The sequence below is a fragment of the Microcaecilia unicolor genome, chromosome 2, assembly GCF_901765095.1.
Source record: "Microcaecilia unicolor chromosome 2, aMicUni1.1, whole genome shotgun sequence".
Lineage (NCBI taxonomy): Eukaryota > Metazoa > Chordata > Amphibia > Gymnophiona > Siphonopidae > Microcaecilia > Microcaecilia unicolor.
This window is the reverse complement of record NC_044032.1, coordinates 488,953,699-488,971,218: the sequence shown is the minus strand read 5'-3', so window position 1 is coordinate 488,971,218 and position 17,520 is coordinate 488,953,699. Positions and strand designations below refer to the sequence as shown.

The 17,520-nt window shown below is 44.4% G+C and overlaps 2 protein-coding genes across 4 annotated transcripts in view; one reads left to right on the top strand and one right to left on the bottom strand.

The window, feature by feature from the left end:
- CFAP99 (cilia and flagella associated protein 99) overlaps nucleotides 1-14,811 on the bottom strand; it is a 325,784-nt gene extending 310,973 nt beyond the window's left edge. For both annotated transcript variants that reach the window (XM_030191113.1, XM_030191114.1), the window contains exon 1: nucleotides 14,742-14,811. The gene's annotated coding sequence lies outside the window, so the exon portion shown is untranslated. The remainder of the gene's footprint in view (nucleotides 1-14,741) is intronic.
- Nucleotides 14,812-15,437: 626 nt separating this feature from the next.
- The window catches only part of ZFYVE28 (zinc finger FYVE-type containing 28), a 382,583-nt gene continuing 380,500 nt past the window's right edge, over nucleotides 15,438-17,520 (top strand). For both annotated transcript variants that reach the window (XM_030191112.1, XM_030191110.1), the window contains exon 1: nucleotides 15,438-15,719. In XM_030191112.1, the coding sequence (XP_030046972.1) occupies nucleotides 15,681-15,719 (39 nt within the window). In that variant the 5' untranslated portion in view covers nucleotides 15,438-15,680. The remainder of the gene's footprint in view (nucleotides 15,720-17,520) is intronic.

Genomic DNA, 17,520 nt, shown 5'->3' with positions numbered 1-17,520 from the left:
CACTTGTGCCAATTGCTTACCCATACGATTCCCAAAGTGATAAAACCAATATTTATGGTAAACAAGACTACGTGTATTCTGTTCATGAATGAGGGATTTTATCATAATGTGTGGCCTGCAGCTTCTCACGAGCTGCCTGGGTGGGGGTACGGAGATATTCCTGTTTAGCCCAACTCAGTTGGTGTTCTGCTTGAACTAAACGGGCTGCTATTTGTTTTTTGTGCCTACTAGTATAAACTATGATATCCCTCCTCAGTACCACTTTAGCTGTTTTCCAAAACAACTGGGGCTGCTCCATAAGCTGACCATTCGTTGACAGGTAGAATTCCCAACGCTCCCACAGAAATTGAAGAAATTTGGAGTTCTTAACCAATAAGTAGAAAAACGCCAACTAGAGGTTGTCGTGTAATTCCTGGGAGCCTCCAAATCTATCCACACAATGGAGTGATCGGACATAAGCTTGGGACCCACTGTAGCTGCCCAAACAGCTGCAAACAAATCTTTATGAATAAAAATAATCAAGTCTGGAAATGGTCCCATGGGCTCAGGAGCAGTAAGTGAAATCCCTCATGGGCTCAGGAGCAGTGAGTGAAATCCCTCTTAGAGGGATGCAGGAGACGCCATGTATCTACCAGCTCCAGTCCTGTCCTAAAAGCCAAGAGGACCCTCCTCTCTGACCTACCACCCCCTCCAGACACCTTCACGAAAGTTCTATCCAGAGCAGAATCCATAACAAGATTCATGTCACCTACCACTATAAGCTTGGCATCTGTGTAGGAGAGCAGACTATGGTGCAACTTAGGGTAAAAGGACTGATCAAAAGGTGTAGGCTCATATACTACTAACAGGTAAAATTGTCTACCCTGAACCCAGAGTTTCAAAAAAAGATACCTGCTACACGCATCTTTGAGGACCTCTTGTGCTTTAAAGGGGAAAGCCTTGAGCACCAATACCGTAACACTCCACTACATGCACTGGATGAAGCGTAATACATATCTCCCATTCACCAGCTCTTAAGCTTCTGATGTTCAATCTCTGTCAGCATGGTCTCCTGGAGAGACGCTATGCCCTTTTCCTTGTGCTGTAAGGTAGTTAAAATTTTTGTCCGCTTAATTGGGGATGTAATCCCTCCAATGTTCCATGTTGCTAGCCTGCAAGAATTAGCAAGCACAACACCCATCAATAAAGCGGAGAATACAGCGATAGAAGCCGTTAGTGAGGGTCCAGGAGTGCCCAGCCTCCACCCTGTCATGCACAATAGTAAAATTCTCTCTGCAGTGACCCATTCTCAAAACATCACCTAAAGCAGTGTCACAGACTCCCATCATGATATGGATTCTATATTGTGTGCAGTAGTCCCCCGATGGACCCCCAACCACCCTCCACAAACACAGAGTTAGAAGCAGTATCCCATCCCTCTACTACCTCCTGTCCTCCCCCTCCCCTCCAAACCCCCCTCCCCTAAACAAGACAAGGCAACTTCCACTACAAAGCCATGTGATGGAAGTGGAGACCCACTTTAATGCAAGGGGTCCTACATCCCCCCAGCCACCCCTCTCCACTACATTTTGAAAGCACAAAAGAAAACCAATAGGCAGTAGCTCCAGAAACAGACATATAAAGAGTAAGAAGGGTGGGTTTTGGAGGGCTCGCAATACAATATAAGGGAGCTACGGTGAGATGTGTACCTTGGAGATTTATGTGAAGTCCACTGCAGTGTCTCCTAGGATGCCCCACTGCTCACCTGGAATGTTTATGTGCCCAGTCTATTAAGAATGCTGGCTCCTGCTATATCCTAATGACTTGATTTTGCATATTTTTCACTTGGACTTTTTTTTTTTTTCGAAAACGGACCAAAAGATAAACACACAGAGCACAAAACATCTAGCAAATAGTCAAATTAAAAAAAAAGATAGATGTTTTTTGGTTTTAAAATGGTCATTCTCACTACTCAATTTTTGGATGTTTTCAGCAAAATGTCCAAAGTCGGACTTAAACATCACATCGAAACAGGGCCAAAATAAGCATCTTCCTGACCAATTAACCTAGGTACCCTACTATAAAGTTACCTTCTATATGGATTTTCGTCACCACATATCTTTCTGACATCCTTATAAACAATGGAATGGAGGCAACAGACCGATAGTTGTTAACAGAGTGTAAGTCACCCCTAGGGTTTTTTGGGATAGGGATAAGAACAATTTCCCCCCTGGACAATGGAAACTGCCCACTAGTTAGACTATCATTAGACCATTCTATAAGTTTATCAAGAAAAGATTGAGATATCCTTCATAACAAAAGTGGGACAGGAATCTAAACTACAGTGAGATCTTGTACACTTAGGGGCACTTTTACACAGGCGCAGGAGGGCTAATGCGTGGGTAGCATGCGACCAATTGGTACTACTGCCTGGGTAGCACATGCGCCCAGTGGTAATTCCGATTTTGGCATTTTCTACCACAGAGAGCATTCCTGGCAGTAACCGGCAGCGTGGACATGTTGGCGCACGCTGCATGGTTACTGCGTGGGTAGCGCATGAGCCCTTACCACTAGATCAATGGGTGGTGGTAAGGGTTCAAGCCGTAAATAGGCGCTCTCTAGTTTTAATATTAGCACAGGCCCATATTTCCCTGCCCATTAAAAAAACTGCCTTTTTCTCAGCTGTGGTAAAAAATGGCCCAGCGCACGCCTATAAGACACGCCCACACTCCCGCAGGCCATGTTTCACTGCAGCTTTGTAAAAGGACCTCTTAGAAAGCAATAATTTTGTATCAGAGAGTTTCACAGGATTAAAGATATTCCACACATGATCTCCAGGAATTTCCACAGACCCTCCGAGTTCCAACATCTACTATAATAAAAGGTACCTCCTACGTTCTGAAGATGATTCCATGGCTTCACTCAATGGTTCGTGGTTTTCGTAACGGTGTAGATTGCTCTGTGCCCATGTCTCTCTGCCCCGCCTTCGCGTCTAAACGTGATGACATTGAGGGCAGGCCCCACCCTCGCGTCAAAACGTCATGATGTCGAGGGTGGGTAAAACACCGTAACGAACCAACGAAACCTTCAAGGAAGCCATGGAGCCAGCTTCAGAATGTTGGAGGTGCTTAAAGTTTAGCAAAGGTATGAGGAACACCGCTGGGTGGCTGCAGGGGGGGGGGCAGGGGAGAGAGCAGAATCGCTGGGTGGCTGCAGGGGGGGCAGGGGAGAGAGCAGAATCGCGGGGTGGCTGCAGGGGGAGCAGGGGGCACAGCAGAATCGCTGGGTGGCTGCAGGGGGGGGCAGGGAAGAGAGCAGATTCACTGAGTGGCTGCAGGGGGGGCAGGGGAGACAGCAGAATCGCTGAGTGGCTGAAAGGGGACAGGGGAGAGAGCAGAATCACTGGGTGGCTGCAGGAGGGGGCAGGGGAGAGAGCACATTCGCTGGGTGGCTGCATGGGGGGCAGGTGAGAGAGCAGAATCGCTGGGTGCTGCAGGGGGGCAGGGGAAGAGCAGAATCGCTGGGTGGGTGGCTGAAGGAGGGGCAGGGGATACAGGAGAATCGCAGGGTGGCTGGAGGGGGGCAGGGGACACAGGACAATCCAGCAAAACAACATGCATTAAGAGAAGCCCATATTAGTAACTGCAGCACTAAATCTAATCATGTTACAAGTATTAATTGTGCTAAAATTGTGTATCTGGATTTTCAAAAGGCATTTGACATCTACCTCATGAAAAACTCCTGAGGAAATCAGAAAGTCATGGGATAAGAGGTAAAGTTCTATTGTGGATTAAAAACTACTTATAAGATAGAAAACAGAGAGTTGGTTTAAATGGTCAGTATTCTCAATGGAGAAGGGTAGTTAGTGGGGTTCCCCAGGGGTATGTGCTGGGACCGCTGCTTTTTAACATATTTACAAATTACCTAGAGATGGGAGTAACTAGTGAGGTAATTAAATTTGATGATGACACAAGTTGTTGCAAGAGGATTGTGAAAAAGTGTAAGAGGACTTTAAGAGACTGGGCATCTAAATGGCAGATGACATTTAATGTGAGCAAGTGCAAAATGATGCATGTGGTAAAGAGGAGCCAAAACTATAGCTACATGATACAAGGTTCCACATTAGGAGTCACTGTCCAGGAAAAGGATCTAGGTGTCATTGCTGATGATATGTTGAAACCCTCTGCTCAGTGTGCAGCAGCTTCTAAGAAAGCAAATAGAATGTTAGGAATTATTAGGAAAGAAATGGAAAACAAAAATGAGAATGTTATAATGTCTGTATATCGCTCCAAGATGCGACCACACCTTGAATACTGTGTGAAATTCTGGTCACTGCATCTCAAAAAAAATATAGCGGAATTATAAAAGGTACAGAGAAGAGCGACAGAAAAGAAAAAGGGGATAGGACGACTTCCCTATGAGGAAAGGCTAAAGTGGTTACAGTTCTTCAGCTTGGAAAACAGATGGCTCAGAGGAGATATGATAAAGGTCTATAAAATACTGAGTGGAGTGGAATGGGTAGACATGAATCCCTTGTTTACTCTTTTCAAAAATACTAGGACTAGGGGGCACTCAATAAAGCTACTAAGTAGTAAATTTAAAACAAACTGGGGAAAACATTTCTTCACTCAACATGCAATTAAACTCTGGAATTTGTTGCCAGAGAATGTGGTAAAAGCAGTTAGCTTAGCAGGGTTTAAAATGGATCTTTCCAGGTACTTGTGACCTGGATTGGCCACTGTTGGAAACAGGATACTGGGCTTGATAGACCTTTGGTCTGTTCAGCAGCATACCTACTTTAGTTGCCACCTGGGGCGGAGCACCCCCCTCCTCCAAGCAAGGGGGTGCACGGACCAGGTGCAAGGAAGTCGGCTCTGACAGTCCCCTGCCTCCTCTGACGTCAACTTCCTGTTCTGGGAAGTTAGCTGTTAGCTTTACTAACTTTGCTCAGAACAGCAATCTGTCCAAAATACTTTGTACAGAAATGACAAAAGTGTAAAGTAAACGGAATGGAGAAGATATTATTTATTTGTTGCATTTGTATCCCACATTTTCCCACCCATTTGCAGGCTCAATGTGGCTTGCATTGTTCCGTCATGGCTATCGCCATTCCAGAGTAAAAGATACAATTGGTAATTACATAAAGAACATGAGAGACATAGAGGGGCATAATCGAATGCAAACGCCTATCTCCATGGGTGTCTATGCCCGAAAACGGGTATGTGAAGAGGCAGGACAGACCGTATTATTGAAAAAGATGGGCGTCCATCTTTCGTTTCGAAAATACGGTTTGGACAGACCAAATGCCATGGATTTGGTCCCTTCTGGGATAGGCGTTTTTTTTCTTGCGATAATGGAAACTAAAAACGCCTAGCTCAGAAACGTCCCAATCCAAGCCATTTAGTTGTGGGAGGGACAAATGTACAACACTACCATAGCTCTTAGGGGTGAAGGGGGCAACTACATTTGGGTACAGTGGGTTTTAGAGGCCTCCCATTTACCACCACAAGTGTTACGGGTGGGGGGGATGGGCCTGGGTCTGCCTGCCTGAAATGCACTGCAGTACCCACTAAGAGTACTCCAGGGACAGGACTTGTTGCTGGTGTATAACCTTGGCACAGCAATTCACATCTGAAGACTAATCTCGCTGAAAACGTCCTTTATTTGAATAAGCACCTTTACTCACAGTTAGCTGCAGATCAGAGGTTGTGCCCCACTGGCAACGAGTCTTGCTGGTACTGAGATTAGCAGTAGGTCCGAGCTGGCAGAATGGTGTACAATGCCCTCTTTCAGCAACACTCAAGGTAAGAACTAAGTGCTGTAACGTGGCTAACACATGAAAGGGATCTAAAAGTGTCTTACACAAATGGCCACTACCTCATGGACTACCGGAAACAAAACAGGGCACTTCTCCTAAAAAAACCTTCACTTGACCCTACCTGTCCCTCCAACTACCGCCCCATCTCCCTCCTACCCTTCCTCTCCAAAATACTTGAACGCGCGCCGTTCACAGCCGTTGCATTGATTTTCTCGCCTCTCATACCATCCTCGATCCGCTTCAACCTGGCTTTCGCCCACTTCACTCGACAGAAACGGCATTATCCAAGTCTGTAATGACCTGTTCCTCGCCAAATTCAAAGGTCATTACTCCATCCTCATTCTCCTCGACCTATCCGCCGCCTTTGACACTGTCAATCACAACTTACTTCTGGACACACTGTCCTCCTTTGGGTTCCAGGGCTCTGTCCTCTCCTGGTTCTCCTCTTATCTCTCCCATCGTACCTTCAGAGTACACTCTCATGGTTCTTCCTCCACCCCTATCCCGCTCTCTGTTGGAGTCCCTCAGGGTTCTGTCCTTGGACCCCTTCTTTTCTCTATCTACACCTCTTCCCTGGGCTCCCTGATCTCATCTCATGGCTTCCAGTATCACCTTTATGCTGACGACACCCAGCTTTATCTCTCCACACCAGACATCACTGCGGAAACCCAGGCCAAAGTATCGGCCTGCTTATCCGACATTGCTGCCTGGATGTCCAACCGCCACCTGAAACTGAACATGGCCAAGACCGAACTTCTTGTCTTCCCACCCAAACCCACTTCTCCTCTACCTCCACTCTCTATTTCGGTTGACAACACCCTCATTGTCCCCGTCTCTTCTGCCCGCAACCTCGGTGTCATCTTCGACTCCTCCCTCTCCTTCTCTGCGCACATCCAGCAGATAGCCAAGACCTGTCGCTTCTTCCTCTATAACATTAGCAAAATCCGCCCTTTCCTCTCTGAGCACACCACCCGAACTCTCATCCACTCGCTCGTTACCTCTCGCCTTGACTACTGCAACCTGCTCCTCACTGGTCTCCCACTTAGCCACCTATCCCCCCTTCAGTCCGTTCAGAACTCTGCCGCACGTCTTATCTTCCGCCTGAACTGATACACTCACACCACCCCTCTCCTCAAGTCACTTCATTGGCTTCCGATCAGGTACCGCATTCAATTCAAGCTTCTGCTACTAACCTACAAATGTACTCGATCTGCAGCCCCTCCTTACCTCTCAACCCTCATCTCCACTTACGTCCCTACCCGTACCCTCCGCTCTCAAGACAAATCCCTCCTTTCAGTACCCTTCTCCACCACCGCCAACTCCAGACTCCGCCCTTTTTGCCTCACCTCACCCCACGCGTGGAACAAACTCCCCGAGCCCATACGCCAGGCCCCCTCCCTGCCCATCTTCAAATCTCTGCTTAAAGCCCAGCTCTTCAATGTCGCCTTCGGCACCTAACCTCTATACCTCTGCCCAGGAAACCTAGACTGCCCAACTTGACATTTCGTTCCTTAGATTGTAAGCTCCTTTGAGCAGGGACCGTCCTTCTTTGTTTATTTTGTACAGCGCTGCGTAACCCTAGTAGCGCTCTAGAAATGTTAAGTAGTAGTAGTAGTAGTAGTAAGCAGAGGGAAAAGCACCATGGGAGTAGAGCCTACCAACTACCAACATCGTGAGCATTTAACACAAGCTAGTGGAATCACGGAACCCAATACCCTACACCCACCACAATGCATTGCTGATGTGACTCTGCAGTGCCCTTAAGAGAAAAGGTGTCACACTCACCCGAGACCCATATCAGAACCAGGGAAAGGCTGTCAGAGGATAGAACACATTCTGCTGTCATGGAGGTGGGTACGGCATTTGAGGCTGGCAAAAAATGTTTGTAAAGTGGGGGGATTTTTGGTGGAGGGGGTTAGTGACCACTGGTTGAGTCAGGGGAGGTCATCCCCGATTCCCTTCGGTGGTCATCTGGTCAGTTGGGGCACTTTTTTGGGACTTGGATCTGAAAAAAAGGTCCAAATAAAGCGGACCAAATTCTCGTCAAAAACGCCCTTCTTGTTTTGCTTATCAGCTAAGGACGCCCATCTCTCCTTGGCCGATAACCACGTCCCAGTCCCGCCTTCGCCACGCCCCTGACACGCCCCCGTGATCTTTGTTCGTCTCTGTGACGGACTGCAGTTGAGGACGCCCAAAATCGGGTTTTGATTATACCGATTGGGCGCCCACGAGAAACGGACGCCCATCTCCCAATTTGGGTCGAAATATGGGCGTCTTTCTCTTTCGAAAATAAGCGGATAGTGGAATTAAGCAATCAGGTATAAAGAGATTCACATTCGAAATAACAGATCAAGTGGTAATGTGCTAAAGTTCATATGATGGATCTTGTGGTATTCTCTGTGAAGAGGTAGGTCTTTAGTGATTTCCGAAAGTTAATTAGGTCGCACATTTTTTTCACGTCAAGTGGCAATGCATTCCAAAACTGAGTGCTTATGTAGGAAACGCTGGATGCATGTGTTAATTTGTATTTTAGGGTCCTTTGCAGCTGGGGAAGTGGAGATTCAGGAATGTGCGTTCTGATCTTTAGTGTTCCTGGGTGGTAGTCTATGAGGTCTGACATGTAGACTGGGGCATCTCCGTAAATGATTTTATGAACAAGGGTGCAAACCTGAACATATATGTTCTTTGAGTGGAGCCAGTGCAGTTTTCTCTTAGGGGTTTGGCACTTTCGTATTTTGTTTTACCAAATATGAGCCTGGCTGCAGTGTTTTGGGCTGTTTCTTGATGATTTGTTCTTTACAACCAGTGTAGAGTGCATTGCAAAGTCCTAGGTGACATAGCACCATTGATTGTACCAGGCTGCGAAATATATTCCTTGGGAAGAAAAGGTTTTACTCTTTTGAGTTTCCACATTGAGTGGAACATTTTCTTTGTTGTATTCTTCACATGGCTTTCCAGTGTGAGATTTCGGTCCATGGTAACTCCAAGAATTTTCAGGCTGTCTGGAGACGGAAGGGTAAAATTTGGTGTGATGATAGTAGTGTATTTACTTGTGTTGTGTTGTGATTTATTTATTTGTTACATTTATATCCCACATTTCCCACCTATTTGTAGGCTCAATGTGGCTTACATAGTACCAGAGAGGCATTACAGGACTCCGGTGTAAACAAATACAAAGTGTGATGAGAGGATGAGAATTGTGTTTTTCCTGCATTCAGTTTAATTTAAATGCATCCTACCCATGAGTTCATGATTTGGAAGCTGTGGTTGATGTCATTAGTGATTTCATTTAGATCATGTTTGAACGGGATGTAGATCGTGACATCATCATTTATTGTTTATTCATTTACTAGACCGTCACTTATTACAAAGGTAAATCAAACGGTTTACAATATAATATAACATTAAAATAAACATTAAAATACTCTAAAACATACTCTGAAATCCATTTATAATAGGCAAGCAAAGCAAACCAGACAGTCCATCCTTATCCTCCTTGATCTATCCGCTGCGTTTGACACTGTCAATCACGATTTACTTCTTGCCACACTGTCCTCATTTGGGTTCCAGGGCTCTGTCCTCTCCTGGTTCTCCTCCTATCTCTCCCATCGTACCTTCAGAGTACACTCTCATGGTTCTTCCTCCACCCCCATCCCGCTCTCTGTAGGAGTTCCCCAGGATCTGTCCTTGGACCCCTTCTTTTTCAATCTACACCTCTTCCCTGGGCTCACTGATCTCATCTCATGGTTTCCACTATTATCTTTATGCTGATGACACCCAGTTGTATCTCTCCACACCAGACATCACCGTTGAGACCCAGACCAAGGTATCGGCCTGCTTGTCCGACATTGCTGCATGGATGTCCAACCGCCACCTGAAACTGAACATGGTCCCAAGACCGAGCTTATAGTCTTTCCACCAAAGCCCACCTCTCCTCTTCCTCCTCTCTTGATCTCAGTTGATAACACCTTCATCTTCCCCGTCTTATCTGCCCGCAACCTTGGAGTCATCTTCGACTCCTCCCTCGTATTCTCTGCGCATATCCAGCAGACAGCCAAGACCTGTCGCTTCTTCCTCTTTACATCAGCAAAATTCGCCCTTTCCTCTCTGAACACACCACCCCAAACTCTCATCCACACCCTCATTACCTCTCGCCTTGACTACTGCAACCTTCTCCTCACTGGCCTCCCACTAGCCATCTATCCCCACTTCAATCCATTCAGAACTCTGGCTGCTCGTCTTATATTCTGCCTGAAACCGATACACTCATATTACCCCCCTCCTCAGGTCACTTCACCTGGCTTCCAATCAGATACCGCATTCAGTTCAAGCTTCTCCTTCTCATCTACAAATGCACTCAGTCTGCAGCCCCTCATTACCTCTCCACCCTCATCTCCCCTTACGTTCCCGCCTGAAACCTCCGCTCAAAGACAAATCCCTCCTCTCAGTACCCTTCTCCACCACCGCCAACTCCAGGCTCCGCCCATTCTGCCTCGCCTCACCCTATGCGTGGAATCACTTCCTGTGGCCCTACGCCAAGGCCCCCTCCCTACCCATCTTCAAATCCTTGCTCAAAGTCCACCTCTTCAATGTTGCCCTTCGGCACCTAACCTTAGACTGCCCCAATTTGACTGCTACTACTTGATTGTCTGTACATTTGTCCATTAGATTGTAAGCTCTTCGAGCAGGGACTGTCCTCTATGTTATATTGCACAGCGCTGCGTACCCTAGTAGCGCTTAGAAATGTCAAATAGTAGTAGTAGTAGTATAGTTACAGTCAATTAAACAATACAAGTTACTGCATATATGTAAGGATTGAGGCCTTGGTTAGAGGCCAGAGGTGTCATCATTAGGTGAAAGAGAGTTGGTGAGAGTGGTGATCCTTGGGGAACGCCGCATTCAGGTTTCCATGGAGCTGATGTATACGACTTAGATTCACTTGTAAGAGCTTGCGGTTAGGAAGCCTCTAAACCAGCTAAGAACGTTTCCTCCAACTCTGAAGTATTCTATGATGTTTAATAATATTTATGGCTTACCATGGTGAATGCGCTGGACATATCAAATTGTAGAAGTATACTGTTGCCAGTTGCAATTGCTTGTTTAAATTTAGTTAGAAGAGTAATTAGTACTGTTCAGTGCTGTGGTGGACCGAAATCCTGATTGAGAATTATGAGAATAGAGAATTTGTTAGTATTCAGTAAGTTGTTTGGTTACCATACCTTCCATTAGTTTGGTTACCAAAGGAATAGATGGCTACTGGGCAGTAGTTGGTTAGTCACTTGTTTTTTTCTTATGAATCCTTAGGTATTGGGGTGAGTAGAATATTCCTTTATCCTTAGGGAAGAGTCCGTAACAATGCCTTTTACTATCTATCTTACTCCTTGTAAATACAGCAGGTAGTAATAAGGAAAAGGCCCCTAAAAGAAACCCAATTGGCATTTGCCAGACTTTAGGAATAAAAGAAGTGTCAAACCAGTTGCTTCACTTGTCCTGGCAGCTGTCAAAATTAAATGTACAACATGCTGCTATTAAGACATAACAGCAACAATGCCTACTAATATTTAAAATAAATATTTTATCACTTGACTTATCTGTGCCTAAAATCAAATGAAATAGGACAAATTCCACGTCTGTGACACTGAACTATGAAAAAGCGGCAAACTTCTGATTTATAAATAATTGATTTTGTGATTCTTTTTTGACAGTATAATAACATACAACCATTTAAGTGACAAATTTGCAGAGATACAGGAATTCATTTTAGAAAGGCTTCCAACTCGTAAAGGGTCTTTTACATGTGAAACAGAATCGGATCATCCGATCATACCTAAACTTCCATTACCCAAATTGCAAAGGACTTAAATACCAAACAACGTAGCATCCAGCTTTTCCTATATAAGTGCACAACTATGGATGGACTCCCTAAAACTGGGAAAATAATCCATGACCATCTAAAGTCGGAAATCACTAAAAACCAACCTCTTCAAAAAGGCTTACCCTACCGACCCCCAATGTAAATCCCCACACCCAGCAACACAGCATAACCAATGATCGTACGGGACATTTATACAATCTTCATTCCCCCTTGACCCCTTGGTGCCTGAAAACACACATACCTCAATCGACCACAACTTAACCTTGATTGTTATCCACCCGACTGGCAAACGCCTGTCCGGTAATATGTAAGACACATTCATCGTTGCAAATAAGTGGGAAAATTTGGGTACAAATGTAACAAATAAATAAATAAGTAGTTTTGTAAACTGTTGCAGCTGTGTATTTTATTTTTTATTTATTTGTTGCTCTTGTATCCCACATTTTCCCACCTTTTTGCAGGCTCAATGTGGCTTTCATAATACCGTTAACGGCGTTAGCCGATTCCGGTCTGAACAAATGCATGGTGTGAATGAATGCAAGGTGATATTTGGCAGATAAGGTACATGTATGGTAGGTACAATTGGGGGGAATTTAGGGAGGGAGGGAGGAGGATGTACATAACTACGAGTGACGTAGTCAGATCCCAAATTATGGATAAGCCTACCACCAAAATGGATAAGCATAATGTCCTCTCTGCACTGCCACCACAACTTAGATATTAAATATCTGAGCTGGTGAGGAATCTCCATCCCACCAGCCAAAGTGTCTGCAAAAACAGCCCAAGTTCCCTCCAGTGCAGCTCACTTGTTAGCAGCTTTTTGAGCTGCTGCTGGGTACCTATGTCAGCTCACTAAAGCTACTGCCAACTGAGCTGCACTGGACAGAGTTAAGATAATTTTTGTAGATGTCTTTGGCTGGCACGTAATTACCGTTATAGCCGTGGTCTCCAACCTTTTTCATGTAAAGGACCATAAAGTGGACACGAGAAAGCTCTGGGGGCCACCAAAAGATTTTAAGCTTACACATGTATTTTAATAAACAGTTGCAAAAACCCATAAATGAGACTCCTGAGTAACACACTTAAGAGATATCTTTAATGAGATACTTGTCTTTTACCAAGGTGGAGTCCCCAAAGCTAAACACAGCACTTTAGGTGGAATCTCACTAGCAACTCCAACAAGCACAATGACTCCTCTTTGCTGCTGGTGGAGACAAGGATGGTTAGTAACTATCTATGACAAAAAAAAAATTGAATTGTCTCACCTGAAGGATGCAGCACTGGTCAGAAGGTGGGTAAAGGCCCAATGAAGCTCTGCTAGGTAGAGTGTGCCTCATAAACAAGCACAGGCACACAAGCATGCAAATGCGACCATGCATGACATCCATGCACACACAACCCAGTGGAACTTTGCAGAGCCTTTTCTCTACCCATCTCCTGATGATGCCACATCCTTCAGGTGAGCTAATTCAATTTTTCTGTCTCTGTTATGGGGCTGCAAATATGGACTGCTGGTGGCCACTGCATTATAGAATACTAGTGTAAGCCCACAGTTTACGTGCCTAACTTTGACGCAAACAGTATGCTACTCAATGGGTGATGTAAATGCCTGTGCCTAACGGCTGTCAAGTAGGTGGGTAAATGCGATTCTGTAACAGGTGCATGATAGGTCCAAAGCATGCCTCTGACTGACCACTCCCCTCCCCAGATCCTTGCCCCCTTGCAGCTGCACGCTATGGATTTTGCATGCTAGTTTCTAGAATCCTAAGGGTAGATAGTGTGTAACTGTTATTAGTGCCAATTAATACCAATTATAGCCAATAATTGGCCTGTCACGCCAAAGAGCAGCTAATTAACTGGCACTATTCTATACTTGCATGTGAAACTTGCATGCTATGTGTTAAATGGTGCACCCAAGTTTATAGAATTAGGAGGATAGGTCTGGTATGTATATACATTTATATTTGTCTTGAGCAGGTGTAACTTTATGCATGTGCATCTTCTTGCATTGTAGATGCTTATTATATAAAGGCACATAGATTAGACTTATTACGTGTGTTACTAGTTTAGCACACACTAATAATACAAGTACAGTCTTGATTAACTGACATAAACGGAACTGACCCGTTATCAGATAAGTAAAAAGTTGGATAATACATAAACACTACATAAACCTCTCAACAATGCATAAAAAAGGCATAGAGTTCCCGCTTTTCAATAAGTTGTTCTAAAACAAAGATTTTTAATAGAAAATAAATGCAATGACATAACAGGGGTCTGTCGGTTTATGCAGATTAGCCAGGTCGGGGATAATCGTGACTGTACTACCGTACAACGAATGCATGTAAAATCGTAAATGGGTTCCATTGCATAATGCTGTCATAAATAATGCACTTTAGGTGTGCAGTAATATGTTTGAGGCTTTAGTAAAATAAAAATAAAACTGGCGCATAAATTATTTTAGCCACCCTGTTATATAACATATCCCTTTTATTTAGGATGTTGCTGAATGCCCAAGGGAGGATTTTTAGCTTCCTGAAAGTATGCGAGTAGATTAATTCACAAACACATGGCTGTATTAAAAAGACGTGTTTCGTGTCTCTCATACTTCAGAAACTTCATGGGCACTTTTAGGTTCAAGACTTTTATGAATGTAGGCATGCTGTGATAACACACATACTCGATGCCGTTGTTAAGTGTATGTGAATATTTTTAGCTTCACATGGTACTCGGCGTTTGAAAATCTATTGGGTTTGTGCAAGCTAAAAAAAATACATTTGTAAAGTACTAATTATATGCCCTATTGAAAATGTACCAGTTAGATCCAGTTAGAAAGGCTAGGCAGTATGATACACTAGAAAAACAGTCTCATTTTCGAGTGGTAGTAAACTACAAGTTATTAAAGCATACTGCATTGATTATTTCAATTTTTTCTGAGGTGGAGCAGAAGACTTTCTTTGCAAGTTTTGGCCAAATTTAATACAAGGATCCCCCAATCAATGAAAGACAAGAAAGAAAGAAATAAGGAAAGAAAGAAAGAAGAAAGAAGAAAGATGAAAAATCACTTACTTTCCTACAGTCTCTTTTTTCCCCTGAGATCGGCCGCGAATCGCGATGAAAGCGCACCGAAGGTTTCTAGGCTGCGCGAAGAATCCCTGGGGATTGTCGTTTCATGTCGTAGCTGGGCGCCCATAGCTACACTGGTAGCTGGTGAGCTCAGAAACTACGAAGTCTGCGGAGAGGGCGCTGCGTGGAGGTCGTGTACCGGTTGCTAGGCAATGTGTACTGGTCGCTAAGCAACAGGACTTAGCGAGGCAAGCAAAACACAAATGCAAGTCTGGTTTAGTGCAATTACGATTCAGGTAAACAAAGTACGTCAGCAAGGTGTGGACCGTGTATTGATTTTGTGAATTCAAGAACATACTATTTTCTGACATGATCTCATTCCATATTATTAACACTATAAGAACTTTCAATCGAAATCTAAAAGAAAAAAAAATATATTTTTTTAATTGTAATTTTGTAGGTCACCTTTTTAAGCAACATTTCCATATTTATAAATACTTTTATTTTCCCAATACAAACTTCCAAATGGTTTAATCATCAGACCGGGTCTGTTCCGCTCCCATAATGGATCGCGCATGTCTGTCAATTGTTGCCCGCCCCCTTCTCTTCTTTTGTTTCGATTGGAGCACTGAGGAAGCGTGTCGGCCGGGGGCTGGAGTGAGCCTGGGTTCCAGAGCTGGGTGCGCAGGCGTGAAGCTGGGCTGCAGGCTGCAGCTCGGGGAGTGCGGGCGCCCTGTCTAGATCGGAGATGAGTTGCGGTTGGTGCTCGGGGAGCTCGAGTTGTACAGAAGGCTGTTGAACTGCGCACACAGGGAGGTCTCCGGTTTATAAACAGGGACACCTGAGCTGGGAGGCCCACGCCGGAGGAGACGTTGTTGCTGTCTGGGGTTAGCTGTTTGCCCTAAACCGGGGGAAGCGCTAGCGTCTGCGGTGGAGGAGGGAATGATGAACAGGTTCAGAAAGTGGCTGTATAAACCCAAGGTGAGTGCTGCTGTGGGGCGACCCGGCGGAGGGGAGGCGTGTTTTAATGTGTTTGCCATACATAGTCTCGGCACTAAACATATGTCAATACATATTCATGCAGAAAGAGGGAGGATTGTCTGCATGTATTCTCATGCACAGACAGAGTATGCATGTGTATCCTATCCTCATACAAAAGATCAACCAAGGTAAAGGAAGCACGACGCGGCAGCAGTCGGATAGACACACAAGCATGAATGTCTAAATGCTTGGTGCTCCGTGTTTCTCTCGACCAGTGCTACTATTTTTTTCCCTTGGTGGACGTACCTGGTTCTTTCTGTGTTGTGGAGTTAGGTCTGTGGGGGAGGGAGCAGCGCTGCTTTTGGTGCGGGTATGTTGTGGGTTCGGGGGGTCCTGCCGTGCTAAGGGAGGCGGGCAGAGAGACACGTGTTGGCGGTCGCTTGTGCACCTTTTGCCCCCCCCCCCCCCCCGCGCATTTTTCTTTGGGTTGATTTTTGGACGGGATGAGATTGCTGACTGGTGGTTTCTGGTCTGTTTGATGATGCAGAGCCGTTTTTTGCTGTGTCAGGCTGGCAGCGTGATCCTGTGACAGACTGTCTGCTCAGCCTGTGTCCTTTTTCACAATTGGGTAGTTTGGTAATATTCCCTTGGACTTTACATTTTCAGGTTGAATCGCCGTGCTTGGGTGATGCACTCAGCTTTTGTTTAGAATTATCTTGAATTTCGAAAGAGAATGAAAATAGATTTTATTAGAATACTCAATTTTGCAATCTTTACCCACAATGATCCGTGTTTTTAAGGACTTAAGTGGTTGCATGTTTTATTTAATTATATATAAGAGCTGTACTGAATTAACATGTTTTGTTATAAGCTAAATAATTGAATAGGAATATTTGAAGACATTTGGCTGAATATGAATATCAAATATGAATAATTTATTTCATGATAATGTGCTATTGCTTAACTTCTATCTATTAGGATTTATTTACTGCCTTTTTGTAGGAATTCCTCAAGTTTAATATTAGAAATGATCATTAGTTGTTACCTGTTTAAGGAATCTTTGTCATTCTTTTATTGTGATTTTAATAACTCCACTATTATTCTTTAGATTAACTTTACAAGCTAAGGAGAATGTCTTAGGAGACCTATTAAAAGTTTGCTAAGTTTGATTAGAACACCAAACCTCCTCTTTTGAGAAAAAGTGTCCTTGTATATGACAGTCCGGTTTAGGATGTGCTGTAGAGGGCTTTGATGGAAACTTGAGTAATTTGGAACATGAGGACAGTGTGGGCAGTCTCTTACAGTCTGTGTTCTGCAATTGACATGATGGATTTGGATAAGCTGGAGTAGGCTTTGATGGCAACTTCAATAGTTGGAAACTAAGGACAAGGCCAGGCGGACTTTAGTGGTGTATGTCACAGAAATGCCAAAGAGAGACAGTGATCAAGTGTTTTATGTCACAGAAATGCCAAAGAGAGACAGTGATCAAGTGTTTTATATCACATTAATTGCTGGTTTAATTATGACTCGATAATGAGTGTGACTGTTGGACAGACTGGATGGACTGTTCAGGTCTTTATCTGCCGTCATTTACTATGTTACTCTACTGAACAGCTTTTCAGTTGGTGCACTTCTGAAAGGAATGGCCAGAGAGGGTTAGGCGCACATGCTCAGGTACATATAAGTTTGTTGTTTGTTTCCACAATAGAACCGGGTCTTCAGTTCTTAGTAAACATAATTCTTTGAGGAATTTCTTAATTTCGGATTCCAGCTCTCAAGTTGTTGCAATTTTTTCTTTGCT